The sequence below is a fragment of the Mesoplodon bidens genome (assembly GCF_964165515.1).
Source record: "Mesoplodon bidens genome assembly, chromosome: X".
Taxonomy (NCBI): Eukaryota; Metazoa; Chordata; class Mammalia; order Artiodactyla; family Ziphiidae; genus Mesoplodon; species Mesoplodon bidens.
Window position 1 is genome coordinate 87522964 of NC_138163.1, and position 15438 is coordinate 87538401.

Here is a 15438-nt window from a genome sequence, read left to right on the forward strand (position 1 = left end):
TGAGAATACAGAGATTATGACAAGCCCCTACTTCAAAGGGTTCCCCATCTAGTAGTGAAAAGATGTAATTATTGGATCCCAAAGAATGCAGTGTGTGCTATATCCACCCTGAAGCTCCCAGTCACCTTTCTCTTCAAATAAAAATTTCCTTTGGAGGCTGGTAGGAGAAAAGAAACCAAGATACCCTCTTAGCACTGCCTGGCTCTCCAAACTAAGCACCTTCTTGTGCTCCTGGGAAGACTGGGAGCAAAGCCTCCTTTCCAATCATAAAAGGAATTTATTCTCTAATTGGGGTGCCACATACAAAACAGTGGGAAATAATAAAAGACCACACTGTGATATGGTGCCAGGGCTTATGAGAGAGCTTGGTGTACTCTGAAAGTACAGGAGCAGCAAGGGCTGGGACCTGGTCAGATGTAAAGGCCAATCAGCTGAAGCAGGAAGTGGAGAATCAGCAGTCTTCAGTTCCAAAGCACCTTGCCTTGGACACAAGGCAGGGTCCCAGCCCAGCACTTCTATATGGAACTGAGGAATGAAGTCACCAGGTCCTTGGGCTCTTACTCACCAACTCCCTGTAATGTTCCCACTAACTGAATGCCTTGGTGTCCACAGCATTACTCACTTTCCATCCTGTCCTATCCTTTCTCTCCCACCACCACTGGTATGCACATGCCTAGCCAGTGAACTCGAGCTCTAAAGAGAGCTGCTTACCTCCCTGGGGTCCAGTTAGTTTCTGTGAACCTCACCCCTTCCTCTAGTACTTGAGGTGGGGAGTGGTGCATAACTCCCATCTCATCCAGGCCCAATAACCAAGTTTAGAGGATGCCCAATTGAGCTGTCTGGGCCACCTTTACTTCCAGCTATGAATGGAGTGGAAACAGCCCTAGACAAAGTCTCAACTCAGCTTAGCTATATTCATGCTGTGTTGGCATGGACATGGGCTCCATTTCTTAGGCTCAGTTTTCTCAGACGTAACATGGAGAGGCTTCAGTTAGGGATGTAGTTATCAACCCTGGCCCAAAATTAGAATATCCTACGGGAGCTCTTAAAAAATACTGATGCCCAAAGCCCTAAGCCAAAACATGAATCAGAGTCTCCAACATGCTTCCACAAGCTGGCCAAGACCAACTAACTGTATAGGCAAGCTGGACTTCCCCAATGGATCAGAAGGCTGTTCCCATGCAGAACTCAACACCCTACTATAAGGGCAGCCCTAACAGTTAAACTCCACCTTCATTCTAGCCCTTAGGGCCACTAGGGTCATGAGCTCAAACTTCCCCCTTCTCCCAACCTTGCTTCAAATCCACAAGAAAAGGATTCAAATGCATCAGCACTAGTAAATTCAACCTCACATGCTTTGACATTAAGCAAGCATTATGATTTTTCCTTCTTCTAAAAGACCAGGCCTATCTGCCATTAGAAACTGGGTTTCTCCATTGCCACATCTGGTCTCCATGGCCCAACTTTAAGGACCTCACACTCTACACAACGGGAATGGTGACAAGGGAGAGCTGTTCCTCCGGCTTCCACAGCCTTTGACTGCTCTAGTGACACATTGCTTAGTGACAGTGTCACATTCCTGAGGGCTTTCCAACTACTTGTGACCAGGAACCATCTGGCCAGAGACTACACTAAACTGTCTACACCTCATGATGTCATCCTATTGCCTGTTTCTGGGGGGCTGCCCAAGTACTACCTTTCCAGAGCACCTCTTCCTTCCTTACCTAGATCAGGCCAGGTCTGACTCTTGCCACCCTTGCCTGCCCAACCGTCTACCCAATTATGCTCCATAACATTCCCAAGGCCTTTCTATGAAGGGTTCTCCTCTAAGGCCAGGTGTAGCTGATCACTCCCAACCTCTCAGAGCTGGTAGAGTTGCCATTTGGCCCAGTATCCCACAGAATGAGAACATTTCTGAGATGTGTGCCACAATCCCCCTACCCAAGGTGGGGCAGACCAGCCTCCATTGTTGAGGGAATGTAACATCTCTGAATAAATCACAGACTTGAGGAGCAGGAATGGTGCTCAGAGATTAGCCAAACCAACTCCTCATAGAACAGACTGTGGTCCCAAAAGGGGCAAGGGCCTGGTCAAGATTGCCCTGGGAAGCTGGCAGCAGAGCTCAGACTAACCTCCAGCTCTTCAACTCCAGAAGAGTGCTCTTTCCACAATTCCCCAGTACCCCTTCCACTAATGCTCCCGCCAAGGTCCAAACAAGACTCTACATTAGCTAGGCAGAAGCAATCCCCAAACAATTTTCACTTCTTAACAAGCAGCATCTATGTGTCCAAGAGCAACGTAAAGCCAAGTAAGTTATTGGCCCAACCAGGTGGAAAGCTCAACCAGCCTTGAAGGCAGTGGTCTGACATTAGCAAGAAGGGTAACATACGAAGCCAGCTACAAAACAAGTGTCAGGCCAGGCCCCAAGCAGGCAGAACACAAACATGACAGGTGGACATCCACACACAGATCCCAACTACTACAATTCTCTCTAAACTTTATTCTTCACTCATGATATTTTAGGAGAGACTAAAGGGAGGTTGAGCAACTATTAGAACAGGGGAAGGACCTGATGTTTAAAGCTGAAACTTCTTTTCTAGTCTCAAAACTCTGGCCTAATCATGACTAGAGCTTAAGTCCAGGCCTTTATGAAACAACACTCATCTCCCCTTTCTACACCCCCTACCCCATGCAAAGTCTAAAACTAAAGTCTAATGTTTGCCACTGAACTCTTGTGTTCCTTATTCATTAGCTGAGTGATTTCTGCAGTCACTTAACCTCTCTGAGCCTCAGTTTCCCCATATGAAAAGGCGGGGTTAATAATTCCTAACCTGCCAACTGGAGAGAGTTAATGAATATCAAATGACATAATAATAATAGTGGTAAAGAGGGTTTTGACAACTACAATGCATATCGCAAATGTAAAGATTATCAGCATTTGTGTTGGGGACTTTCTTTTTGGTCCAGACATGGGGTGAGTACAGCTAGGAACACTGAAAAATAATTGCAGGGCAATGCCAGCCAACCTATAAAGGGATTCCTTCAATTCACATCTGACAGGGCCATTTTAAACAGGGAACTACTTGGACAACAGGCAGCTACCCCCTAAACTTATAACTCCCTCCCAGATTCCTAACCAAAAACTTCCCTTTTCTGGGCTGCTCAACAGCTAGAGGTTCCAGCGGAACTTGCCCAGAGAGGTCTCTAGTAGTTCTTTCAAGATTTCTTCAGTCTTGCCTCTTTCTGACAAAGGCTAGATCCCAGCGGGGGGGGGGGGCGGGGCGGGGTTGAGAACTGTTCCAATCCTCCCTGGAATAACAGTCCATATAGGGCAATCTCACACATGGTCTTTCCTAGCTCCATCCTTTGAATGGTTGCCTCTCTCCCAATCCCAGTCTTATAAATTTGTCACACCTACCTGAGTTCATAGGCTGGAGGGATGGTCACAGAGGGCATAAATGATCTGCGAAGTAGAAGCCCATCACTTTCCTTGCTCCAGAAGCCAAAGTTCACCATTATTCTTTTGGTTAAGGTCAGTCATCCACATCAACGTAAGAATAATACCCTGTGGATAACTCAGCAGTAGCAATCTAACCACTTTACTTCGAGTTTTTTTTGGAAATATTTATGTAACTAACTATGTCTTGTTTGGACTATCAGAAGAGCCAAGGGAGTTTGCATTCCCTGGGCTCATATGGCTTAGGACAGGCAGTCCACACATAGCTAGGAGAAGAACGTTTTGTTATGGATAGCTGAGAGCCGATTATATTTCAATGCATCATTCGTCCCAAATGGTCTATAAATGATCTGTTCCACAGAAGTGAACTTTTCCTGATAACTGAGGCTTACCCTTTTAAGGATCATAACCATTCTTAATGGTGAGGTGAAAGTCTTTCATCCACTGAACACATTGTACTGCTTTTGTCAACAGAGGGTGTGAAAATATGACTTACGCTTCTCTGAGCACCTGAATCCTATATGCTTGATTTTCTATAGAACTAACATTCGAGGGCTTTTTAATGTATTCTTATCCAAGTTTCCCACCAACACTGAGGATTATCATCCCCACTTTACCGATGAAGAATGGGAGGTTAAGGTTAAGGGACTTCCAAAAGGTCACACAGCTAATAAGTGTTGAAACCCATATCTTCCTACAAGCCTGACCTACAGTAAATTCCTGAAGATACTTTGGATCCAAGCCTTCTCAAGTAGCGCAAGAAATTCTTTAAAATGTCATTCCCTTTCCCTTTTTAGAGTCTGACCTCAGAGCCTTGCTCTCCCTGCCCCACAAGGATTCAGAAAGCTCCAATCACCCAATTTGCAGGCAGCTTCCTGTTTGTCTAAAGGGGAAGGAATAATGCCTGCAGTGGCCTGTAGTAGGCCTGGCCTAATCAAGGTCAACCTCTGGTGGCAGAGGCTCTAGGATTAAAGGCTGGGCCAGCATAAGCTCTGCTCCACCCACTGTGAAAGTCTGGGAACTAAGAAGACAAGAGAAGGGTGGGGCATGCCATGAGTGAGCAGAAGAGAGCCTGCATTTCTGGTAATCCTGCTTCTCCTTGCCTGGCCTGGCTTCGATCAGTACCCTCAAGCTAGAAAGCTTCTAAGAGTAGGAGTGGCCACTGGGCTAGATTTTTTTTTTAATATACTGTGTACAGCTGACCCTTGAACAACATGGCTTTCAACTGTGCTGGTCCACTTATAAGCGAGTATTTTTCAATAAAAACGTACCACAGTACCACACAATCTGCAGTTGGCTGAATCTGTGGTTGGTTGGTTGAATATGCGGATGTAGAACCAGGGATATGGAAGGCCAACTGTAAAATTATATGCAATTTCGACTGGCAGAACACGGTGGTGGAGGGGAGCCTATGACCTCCCTATTGTTCAAGGGTCAACTGTATTTATTTGCATTTCAAAAATCACTATCTATCTCAGCTCTTCAACTGGATGTCTCAGCTATAGCTGAGCACTCTGCAAAATTCCACTTTTCTGCCACTTGGACAAGATCCCTGGTAAGTACAGGGTGAGGGGATTCTAATCCAGCTTCACTGCTCTTCTCTGGGGAAGACTGGAAAGGCATGTGCACACCAACAAAACACACATACACACACAGCTTCTTTCCTCAACCTCAGATAGCTATAGCAGCCAGAGGTCTTCTGAGGAACAGGGTTCTCAGTCAGGTACTGTTTGGAATCCAACTACCCCAAACTGGCAAAACCACAGAAGAGGGAGAGGGCCACGTTAAGCACAGAAAAGTGGTTTACCCTACCACCAATCACTCCACTCAGATCACTTAGGCATGGGTGAAATCACAGCAATCTCTAAAAGTGGGGCCTACTGAGCTTGAAAAGGGGAACAGCTTTCATCACCCTATCCTTCATCCCAACAGAAGGGTCCACAACTCCCTCCTCCAGAAAGCCTTCTCTCTCAGGCAGGCAGCCCTTACAATGTTCTCTTTATTTTCCATTCAATGAAGAATATGAGCCCTTTTCATTTGTGAAATGCTTTTAAGTGCTTTTAAGTGTTCCACCCACTTGATCATTTGATTATTAATGAGCCCATACAGATGTTAAAATCTGATTTGATATGAAAAGATGGCCACCACATAGTAAGTTTAAAAAAACAAGTTGCAGAACAGTATGGATTTGTATTATGTGTGTATTTAAAGTTATATGTGTATAAATGCATTTAAAAAGGAGTCTAAGTTCATATAACTAACTAGGTCACATAAATGTTGGTTCTCTCTGGAGAATAGAGTCAGGGCAGAAAACAGGGGATTTTGTATTTTTCAGTGTTGTTTTATTTCTCACAGCAAATACGTATTAGTCTCACAATGAAAAAACACAAATCAAAAATTGTAAAATAAATAAAGTCTGGTTTTATTTAAGTCTTCCCTACCAAAAAGCACAGACTATGTCGGTTTCTATTCTTCGTACGGTGTCTAGCTCAGCACTATAAGAACAGATGGAAAAAGTCCTTTAAAGACTAGATAACCTTCAGAGGCTCTTGCTGTTTTAGGCCACCCAACCCTATCTAGTAAGCCTAAACCTATACCTCTCAAATGCTGGCCATACCCCTCTCTCAAGGGAATGTGTGGGAGGAAGAATACCTCCTATTGCTCCCCAAATTAGCCTACCTTGACTAAAACAGGCTAAAATCTGCAAAGATATGCAGTCTGGGACCTAAGGCAGCCTGGGTGATGGTGGTGGCAGTGGTGGTGACAACAGCAGCAACAGCAGAACATGGCTGCTGGGTCCCCCAACATGATGATCTACAGCATTTCCCTGCTGTCCTTCCTGATCTGTGTCTGGCCCTACCCATCTCTAAGCAGAGGAGCCAACTCAATCCTTAAACTTTGGGAGTACAAACCTCTCAGGATTAGATTACACAATGCAGTCCTGCAATGCTGGCCATGCCACAATGAGCAGCACACATACAAAAAAGTAAAAAAATTTAAAAGCTGGGTAATGCTTCAAATATGTACTCTAGGGCCAAACTCTGGGTTGCTTCACAAACGCAGAAAGAAATGCTTGCACGGCTACCTGTTAAAATCCACTAAAAACTTTGATTTGAATATTCTCCCTTGGTGTGAACACTACTGCATTGTGTGAAGACATGGGAAAAGGGAATGGAAATTAGCTATGAACAAGCTGGTCACTCACACACAGGTAAACAGGTTCTTCAAGGTGCACAAGAGGGAAAACTCCTCCCCATTTCTTGGCACTACTTAGCTCCACTCTGCCAGGGCCCAGCTGGGTCCACATTAGGTAATTTCCAGTGGGTCCCTGAAATTGTTGTTTGGCTTTCTAGTAGACCTAACCAAAGGAGTCTGTGCAAGACAATTCCAACTTGACAATAGTAGCTATTAATGTATTTATTCAACAAATATTTGTCAAGCACCTCCTCTATGCCAAGCGCTGTGCTAGGTACTGGGGATAAAATGGGAAACTGTCCCTGTTCTCAAGAAGCTTACATTCTCAGTGGGCTGAGCTGATAGAATGAAAACAACACACTCCTGAGAGTCTTGGCTTAAAGACTTGCTTCTGCCCCTGACTCTCTACATGACCTTGAGCAAGTCTCTTCCCCTTGTTGTGTTTTATAGTTGACAAACAGATCTTCCATAGATTCAGGTAATTTGCTTCCTTTATAAAACATAAAATTCTGAGGTGGATTTGGGGTTTTCAAATGGCCACGACAGCAGCAAGAAGCCATGGGTAGTATGTGGAGAAAATAAAAGTCACACTAGATGGAGGAGAATCTCTATCCAAAACCTTGAATGTTCCCCATGAGCTATTTGCCCAAGACAGGTGGGATGGGCAGGCCTTTGAAGAGCATATAGTCGGTGACAGACACAGAGTCCTGTCCTTCTAACAGTACATGGCTGGTTTGAGGCCAGAAGGCCTGAAAGGTGCCCAGTTTCACTGAAGCTTCTATAAATACTTCCACCTCCAGCTGAAGAGATGTTAGGAAACCCTCTACTCTAGCACCACTCATTTGTTGCTAAAGAGCTGAAGAGAAGGTGGTACCTCCCTCCCCGGCCACTTGTGGCCATTTTTTAGTAGGGCTGTGCTGGGGCCAGTTGGAGCCATGTTGCCCAGGTAAGTGGGGAGATAGGGACTTCCCTGCATACCTCCCACTAAAAGCATCAGGTTGTGGGGCACCTATGGGAATGCTTGCTCGGGGAAACTCTATAATCTGACGTTATGGGCTCAGAAGCTTGATGAGCAACACACATAGAACAGAACTTTAAAAGGCCAACTGGAACAAAAATTATGGGGTGTCATGGACCTACCCTCCCTCCCCTGTGCCCCACACCTCACAGAGCACTTCCAGGTGTATTAGTGCCCGAATCTTCATCATAACCCTAAGAAGTAGGGTGCTATTACTCTTTCCATTTTACAGATGGGAAATCGAGATCTGGAATGGTTTGAGAAGTCTACTCTGGTGTGTCAAGGCCAGCAAGACTCTCTCTCAGGGCTCTCCACCCTATAGGTGCTAATGCATCTTCCCTTCTCCAACGTGTATTTTCTCTATTATCAGTACCTAGTATGTCCTACCAGGTGCTCATCCAAAACTGTTGGATCCCTTGCATACATTACTGCTGCTTCCCCTTCTCCATGTCTGTCACTGACTATGCATTCTTCAAAGGCCTGCCCATCCCTAACCATCTCCACCTGAACAACAGTCCCTTCTTGAGGCAGGAGGAGTTTGAAACTTTCAAATCCACAAGTTTACTAAAGGAAAAAGTATGGGAGCCCAGGTGGCTTCAATACCACATGGTAAGTATCATAACAGAAATTCTTACAAGGTACAGTGGGCACACGGAAGATAGTACAACTAATACTACCTGGGAGTATTAAAGAAAGTATCCAGTGGAGGTGTCATGGAGTGGGGCGAGGTGAGGAAGAGACACTTGACATTTCAAGTTGAAAGAAAAAAACACATGCTAAAGGTGAAAGATATAAGAGGTATGGCTTACTTGGGGAAACTTAATCCCACAAAGCTACAGCATAGTGTACATGTGGGGCCAAGTGGGACCTGAGTCCGGAGAGAGAGCTAGGATGGAGCCAGGTATCAAAGGGCTCTCCATATATAGCATGCTAAGAGGTTTAGATTTTCTCTTGTTCACGTTCACCGCAGTGTTATAAATACTGGCAAATGCTGGGAGTAATCTAAATGACCGGCAAAAGGGGAATGGTTAGTAAATTATGACATAGTCATTGGATGCAATTTTGTAAAGGCATTAAAATGTTCATTTTTAAAAACTAAATAGCATTTACCTAAGTTTTTAGTGATATGTTAAATAGGGATAAAGAAGTAAGATTTTTTTATGTACAATACGATTATACCATGGAAAACTAAGGTATATATATGAGATGTGATGAGAAATACACATAAACAATAACTGCTATGTTAAAATGGTGGACTTATGGAACATGTCTCCCTCTATTTGCTAAACTCTGTCATATGCCATGTTGGGTTTTACAAAAAGGAGAAGTATAAAGATAACCCCTCTTCTTCTATTTGACTCCTCTTTCCTTCTCCCCTTCTCTCTCCTCTACCGGTTTCCCTACTCTCCCTCACCAACAGCATTTCTAATCTACCAACTGTGACTGGAATCCCTAACAACACATGTGAGGCCCCTAGGAAGGAAAGGCTAACAGCAAGGTGGCTACTCCAAGCAGCAAGCTCCTGCATGCTCCAGAGGCCGTTCCAGCTCAATGCTGGAGAAGAATCTTCCACCCAAAAGCATTGTCCAGCTTTACCCAACTAAGTCTTCTCTGATTAAACTGCCCTAGAAACTTATTCCCAAAGGAGAGAAGACAGACGCCAAGAAGACTTCTATCTTGCCCTCACTCCAGGAGGCTCAGGGCAGGTGAAGATCATGTTCATGGCCAACTGCTAGGTGGCTGATATACAGCCTGGGATTCTTGATTTACAAGCAAGCACTGTACAAAATGTCAGTGAGGAGGAAGAAGAAGGGTGAAAACAGATCCAGCCAAGGGCACACCATCTCCAGGAACTAGCTTATGCCTCATCAGCCTATCACTCCCTCATGGGAAATTCAGAAATCCCTCCCCTTTCATCTACAGGTCTATCACCACAGGAAGCCATATTCACAAAACGCAGGATAAGTTGAAGGCTGAACACTAGGCCTATGTCAATCTCCCTCACTAGAAATTTCTCCCCTCCACTCCACCCAAGACCACATCACCTAGCTCTCCCGATCCAGGGGCAACAAAGGCACCGGTGACTCCAACAGAAGAAGGGGAAGGGGAGCTTAGCAATTTAAGACTCAGCCAAAAGCAATTTCATAACCCTAAGGAGAGGGATGTTGTGGGGGAAGGGAGTAGAGGAAGTCAAATCTCATTTGCATTTCAGTTTTGGTTTGTTTCTTGGTCTTCTCCTTTCCTACTGGAACAATGACCAATTCAAGGGTCTTCTATTCTTCCTGGAGTCACCAATGACCCAAAATAGCCAGCAACTGTACTCTGCAGGCTGAACTCCAAAGCCCCACCCCCAAGGCACTCAGTTAACAGTTGTCTCTCCAAGCCAGGATACTCATGGCAAGCTCTGTGGTAGGTGGATCTAATACGCCTAAGGAGAACTCACTGAAATAGAGAGGGCTACTTACACATTGATAGCTGGGGGGGAAATGACACTCCCAATACCATTCTAAAGAGGAAAGAGCAACTTCTCCAAATAGTCACTGTTCTCTGTTCTGTTACACTCTTTCCAAGAACCTCTTACTATCTTCTTAAAGACTAGGCACAGGGCTTCCCTGGTGGCGCAGTGGTTGGGAGTCCGCCTGCCAATGCAGGGGACGCGGGTTCGTGCCCCGGTCCAGGAGGATCCCAAATGCCGTGGAGCGACTGGGCCCGTGAGCCATGGCCGCTGGGCCTGCACAACCGGAGCCTGTGCCCCGCAACGGGAGAGGCCACAACAGTGAGAGGCCTGCATACCGCAAAAAAAAAAAAAAAAAAAAAAAAAAGACTAGGCACAAATAATCAGAATGTCAGAAAAAGCCAATGTTCTCATTTTACAGATATGAAAACTAAGGCCCATAAAAGTGACCTGCCCAAGGTCACACAGGCAAAGACTATAAACCAAATATCCTGATTCAGTCTGTTATTCTTTTTGTTGTACCATTTCTACTCAAAAGCATTTAAAAAAAAAATTCCAGACAAGTGCTCCAAGCTGAGCTGTGTCAAAAGCTGAGCTCTTCGAAGCTAGGGCTAGACAGCTCAGGACTGGAGATAAGAGGCAGAAGAATGCTGGACGCAGCCAGCTCAGGAAAGTCAAGTGAGAAGCCTAGGCATACGAAAGGCACACGTAAAGAACGCAGCAACTGGAAGGCTTTACTTACTCCAAAGGAGTAGTTTCAGATGCTGAGAGCCCAACTGCGCCCCACCCCACCCCCACTCTCTGAGCCTTTCCAGGCCCAGCAAAACTACTCTTAGGCTATCAGAGATCTAAGTAAGAAGCTAGAGGGAGGTGACCAGGCAGGGCAAGGAGGGCAATGAGAGATAAGAAAGCAGGGTGGAGAAATCACAGTCATTCCAAAGCTCTCTCATCTTCCTCTCTCCTTTCTCACTGGCCCCCACCCTGGCCCCAACAAAGAGCCTCACCTCCTGCTCCAAACAAGCCCTAAAAAAGGAGAAAATAAAAGTTTGCAGATGGCACTATATAAACATGAGGAAGGTGTTCCCTGTACCAAAGAAGAACAAGGCACTAGTTGAGGTGGCAAAGGCATTTGAGGGGGGAAAATGTAGCCAAATAAGGCATACTTGACTGGTAAGGAATCATCAGGAAAGGTTCCAGAAGCTGACGTCGCAGGGAGGAAGCCTTTAGTCATTGGTTTCCTCTGGCAACTGGCCTAAGGCCAGGCGGCAAACTCCCAACCTTAGGAAAATGCCCAGGCTATGGTAGAAAGAAAGGCAACTAAGGCTAAATTTTCCCCAGGCCCTCTTCAGGTCCTGCTGGAGCACCTCTCCAAGTACCAGCAGAGAGGTATAGTATAACCCTGAAGCAAAGTGGCAGATGTCCTCACCAAGCATACGCTAGATCGGCCAAGGCCCAGGTGCCAAGAAGAGTAAGGAACCTGAGGAAAAGGGCTCTACTCCAGTTATATATTTCTGATATTGTTGATATTTTCAAGTTAGAGAAAAGAAAAATTCAAACATAAAATGTTAAGTGACTTTTGCTCTCAACAAGGGAACTTCTATGGGTTAGTCAATCTCCCAGGAATATCTGCAAGGATAATTGGAGAGAGGTTTCGCTCACTTAAAACCCCTGAAGATAGCAAAGATTTGTACACCTTAACTAAAGACAACCAAATTGGCTATTACCTTGACCCCCACCCTCCAACTGCATACCACAGATTAGTCAACCCCAGTTAAAGATTACAACAGGTATACAACAGGTATACAGATATACTCTTGGTATACTTCATCTAACCTTCAGGCTGAGATTTCTGAAAAAGGACAGGGGTGTGGGAGGGGCGAGGGGCAGATTAGACCAAGACAGTAAGATCAGGAACCAAATATACTTCAGTGGAGAAAAACGAGCCTTGACCTTTCCCAGGTATTTAAGGGAGGCCAGGACTAAAGATAGGGAAGGAAATGCTGACCAAGCCTGATAGGTATGCCTTATTCCCCCTCTTATCTGCCAAATAAATATCCAGGAAAGGATTTCTCAGGATTATACTTTGTTACATATGACCAAATGCCCACATCTCAACTTTTCTCTCATTAGACCCGGATTGATACCCTGGCCACACAAAATATCTACCAAATTCCCACACAGAAGGGTCACCAGGGGCAGGAAGAAACTTCAACCTTTGAAGTCACCTATCACAGGAGCTACCTGGCAAAGCATTACTACTAAGCAAACACAGTGGTAGGTCACCATACCAGTGGCCTAGGAGCTAACTCAACACTTACCTTATGCCACAACGAGCCCACTGAAAGGAGCACCAAATCTGGTTCTGTCATCAGGCACAGCCAAAGAGCTGTGCTTTGAAAGTTACCCAAAAGTTCTTTCTTCAAGTTTAAGGCCCAGATGCTCCAGCTGGGTCCTGGCCAGAAAATGCCACACTCTTCAACCTATCACAATCACACACGAAGAAATCCTCCCCTCATGTCCATCCTTTCTCAAATACCCATCTCATAGCAAAGCCACTGAGAGAGAACTAAAAGCTGGTTTTAGGCTGCTGACCTAAAGAGAGTAATCACTAAGCCCTATTCCTTGGTTTAGCTCACATGGAAACATGAAGGAAGGAGCTGCTCACATACCAACTTGGGCAACAAAGACAACAAAATTTGTTTTAGTTAATTCACCAGATTCTGGAAAACCCAAGGTAGAGTCTCCCCCAACAGATCCCTTCAGAAGGGGTTTGCCAGTTGAGACAGGACTGTTGGCTCCAACTGACCCTATAAAAAGAAACTTGGTCTATGCTGACATGTACTCTGTGGCTTGTACAATCCACAATCCCTTCAAACAATCAGCACATCAAGCCTTCCTTCATTTCAGACAAACTCATTTTCAAGAGAACACTGGCCTAGGGCCACTTGGTTTACACCCACATACCAAAACTACATCACTGTCCCACCCATAAAAGCCACTGCCCCCAAGTGTACACATCCTCTAAGGCCCTGTTCATGTCCCAATAAACTCCCTTCTTCTCAAAATCTATAGGAAATATCATGTACACACTTTTGTCAAACCGTTTTTAAGTGAGTTAGCCCTAAATCTCCAGTTAAACAGGAGATCTATGAAGGCAGCAATTGTATCCTCCATTCATTTATTTGTATCCCTTATAGTAAATAGTACCTAGTAACCACTCAAATAACAGTGAGAATGCAGCTGCCTGCCTTCATTCTTACCATCCTACCTAGCACAGGGTTGGGCATATAGTAGTTCCATAAATAATAATAACTAACTTTTGCATAGCACTGATTAGATAGATGCTAGGCACAGTTCTAAGCACTTTATAGGAACTGCCCTGTTTAATCCTTACAACAACCCTATGAGATACTACTACCATTATCTTCACTTTACAGTTGAGGAAAATGAAGCACATAAGTTAAGTAACTTGCCCAAGGCTACAAAACTAGCTGATCACAGAGCTAGTATTTGAATCCAAGCAGTCTGGCTCTAGAGTTTGTGCTTTTCACCAGTACTCTATGTTCCCTTTCTATAAAGGCCTAAAAAGTCCTTTCTTTGGCTAGCTACCTTCATCAGCCTTGGCCTACAAAACCTAAAGGTGAGTAGTGAGGGTTGAGGCCAGGACACTCCAGTCTGTATTCAAATGGTTTCAAAGCAGAAAATACTGTCGCCAAAGTGGAAGAAAGTACCATAATATTCACCTAACTCAAGGAACAAGACAAGCTGGAGCACTGAGTCAGAACACAAAGAGGTCAGAGCTCAAAATTTTAAATGGCAAAGAGAAAGTGGGGAACTTGGGTGAGGGGCAGGCAGGAAGAGAAAAAAGTCATTTTGAGGCCCCAGAAGAAGTGAGTCACCCACTGACTGAAACTTCCTACAGCAGAAGCTATTTAGGGGAACTCCACTGTGGCCATATTGTTAATGTAATCACCACAGAGCCAATTCTCTGGACGTCTGTGTCCCATGGGTGAAAGAGTCATCCTTCCAAGTCAGGCAAGTCCAGTGAGAGACCACTAACTTGGGAATCAGCAAAGCCAAGTTCTCCTTTCAAAACTGTTACCAAGGGACTTCCCTTGTGGCGCAGTGGTTAAGAATCCACCTGCCAATGCAGGGCACACGGCTTCGAGCCCTGGTCCTGGAAGATCCCACATGCCATGGAGCAACTAAGCCCGTGCACCACAACTACTGAGCCTGCGCTCTAGAGCCCACGAGCCACAACTACTGAGCACGTGTGCCACAACTAACGAAGCCCACGTGCCTAGAGCCCGTGCTCCACAACAAGAGAAGCCACGGCAATGAGAAGCCCGTGCACCGCAATGAAGAGTAGTCCCCGCTCGCCGCAACTAGAGAAAGCCCGCATGCAGCAATAAAGACCCAACACAGCCATAAATTAATTAATTAATTAATTACTTGGTAAGGATAATCATAGCTATCATAAAAAAAAAACTGTTACCAACTTCATGTGATCCTGAACAAGCTGGCTAACCTTTCCAGGTATGAATATGGAAAAGAAATAACTCTTCTCAATAAAGACTCTTACTGGGGCTTCCCTGGTGGTCCAGTGGTTACGAATCCGCCTTCCAATGCAGGGAATGTGTGTTTGATCCCTGGTCGGGGAATTAAGATGCCACATGTTGCAGGGCAACTAAGCCCCCACACCACAACTACTGAGCCCGAGCGCTCTGGAGTCCGTGTGCCAAAACTAGAGAGAAGCCCACACTCTGCAACGAGGAGCTCATGCGCTGCAACAAAAGATCCCGCATGCCGCAACAAAAGATCCCGCATGCCGCAACAAAAGATCCCGCATGCCGCAACTAAGAGCCGACGCAGCCAATAAATAAATAAATAAATATATATATATATATATTTTTTAAATAAAGATTCTTAAAACTGTGAAGTCTAGCCTCAAGCAGGAAAACATAGCTAGTCTCCTCTCCTTACCTCCCTTCAGTGCACATATCTACTTTTCACCACACTTTACAGCCAAAGCAAAACACTTACCTTCCTGGGAAGTGCTACAAAGAATCCCAAAAGCAAGGTCAGAGCCTGAACCATCTCAATTATCTCCATACAAAGTAACCTTTGAGATGAGCTCTACATACTCAGAACCACTGCTCTTCCCAGGACCATTTTAACACTATGGTCAAGTCACCCACAGCACAAAGGGAGAAAACACTGAGCACACTGCATCAAGTGCCATTTGAAAGGCAGACATTCAAAATTCCTCCCCTAATCTGGGACCAGGCAAGTTGGATTTTAGTCATAGCCTTA

General features: G+C 45.1%; 1 protein-coding gene across 3 annotated transcripts in view; it reads right to left on the bottom strand.

Moving 5' to 3' along the window:
* MSN (moesin) overlaps window positions 1-15438 on the bottom strand; it is a 67789-nt gene that overhangs the window by 46049 nt on the left and 6302 nt on the right. The window contains exon 1 of one of the 3 annotated variants that reach the window (XM_081221685.1): window positions 12444-12513. The exons of the other annotated variants lie outside the window; for them this stretch is intronic. Within the exon in view, the coding sequence (XP_081077811.1) occupies window positions 12444-12494 (51 nt within the window). The 5' untranslated portion in view covers window positions 12495-12513. Of the gene's footprint in view, window positions 1-12443; window positions 12514-15438 lie in introns of those variants that run through there. 3 annotated transcript variants of the gene reach the window in all.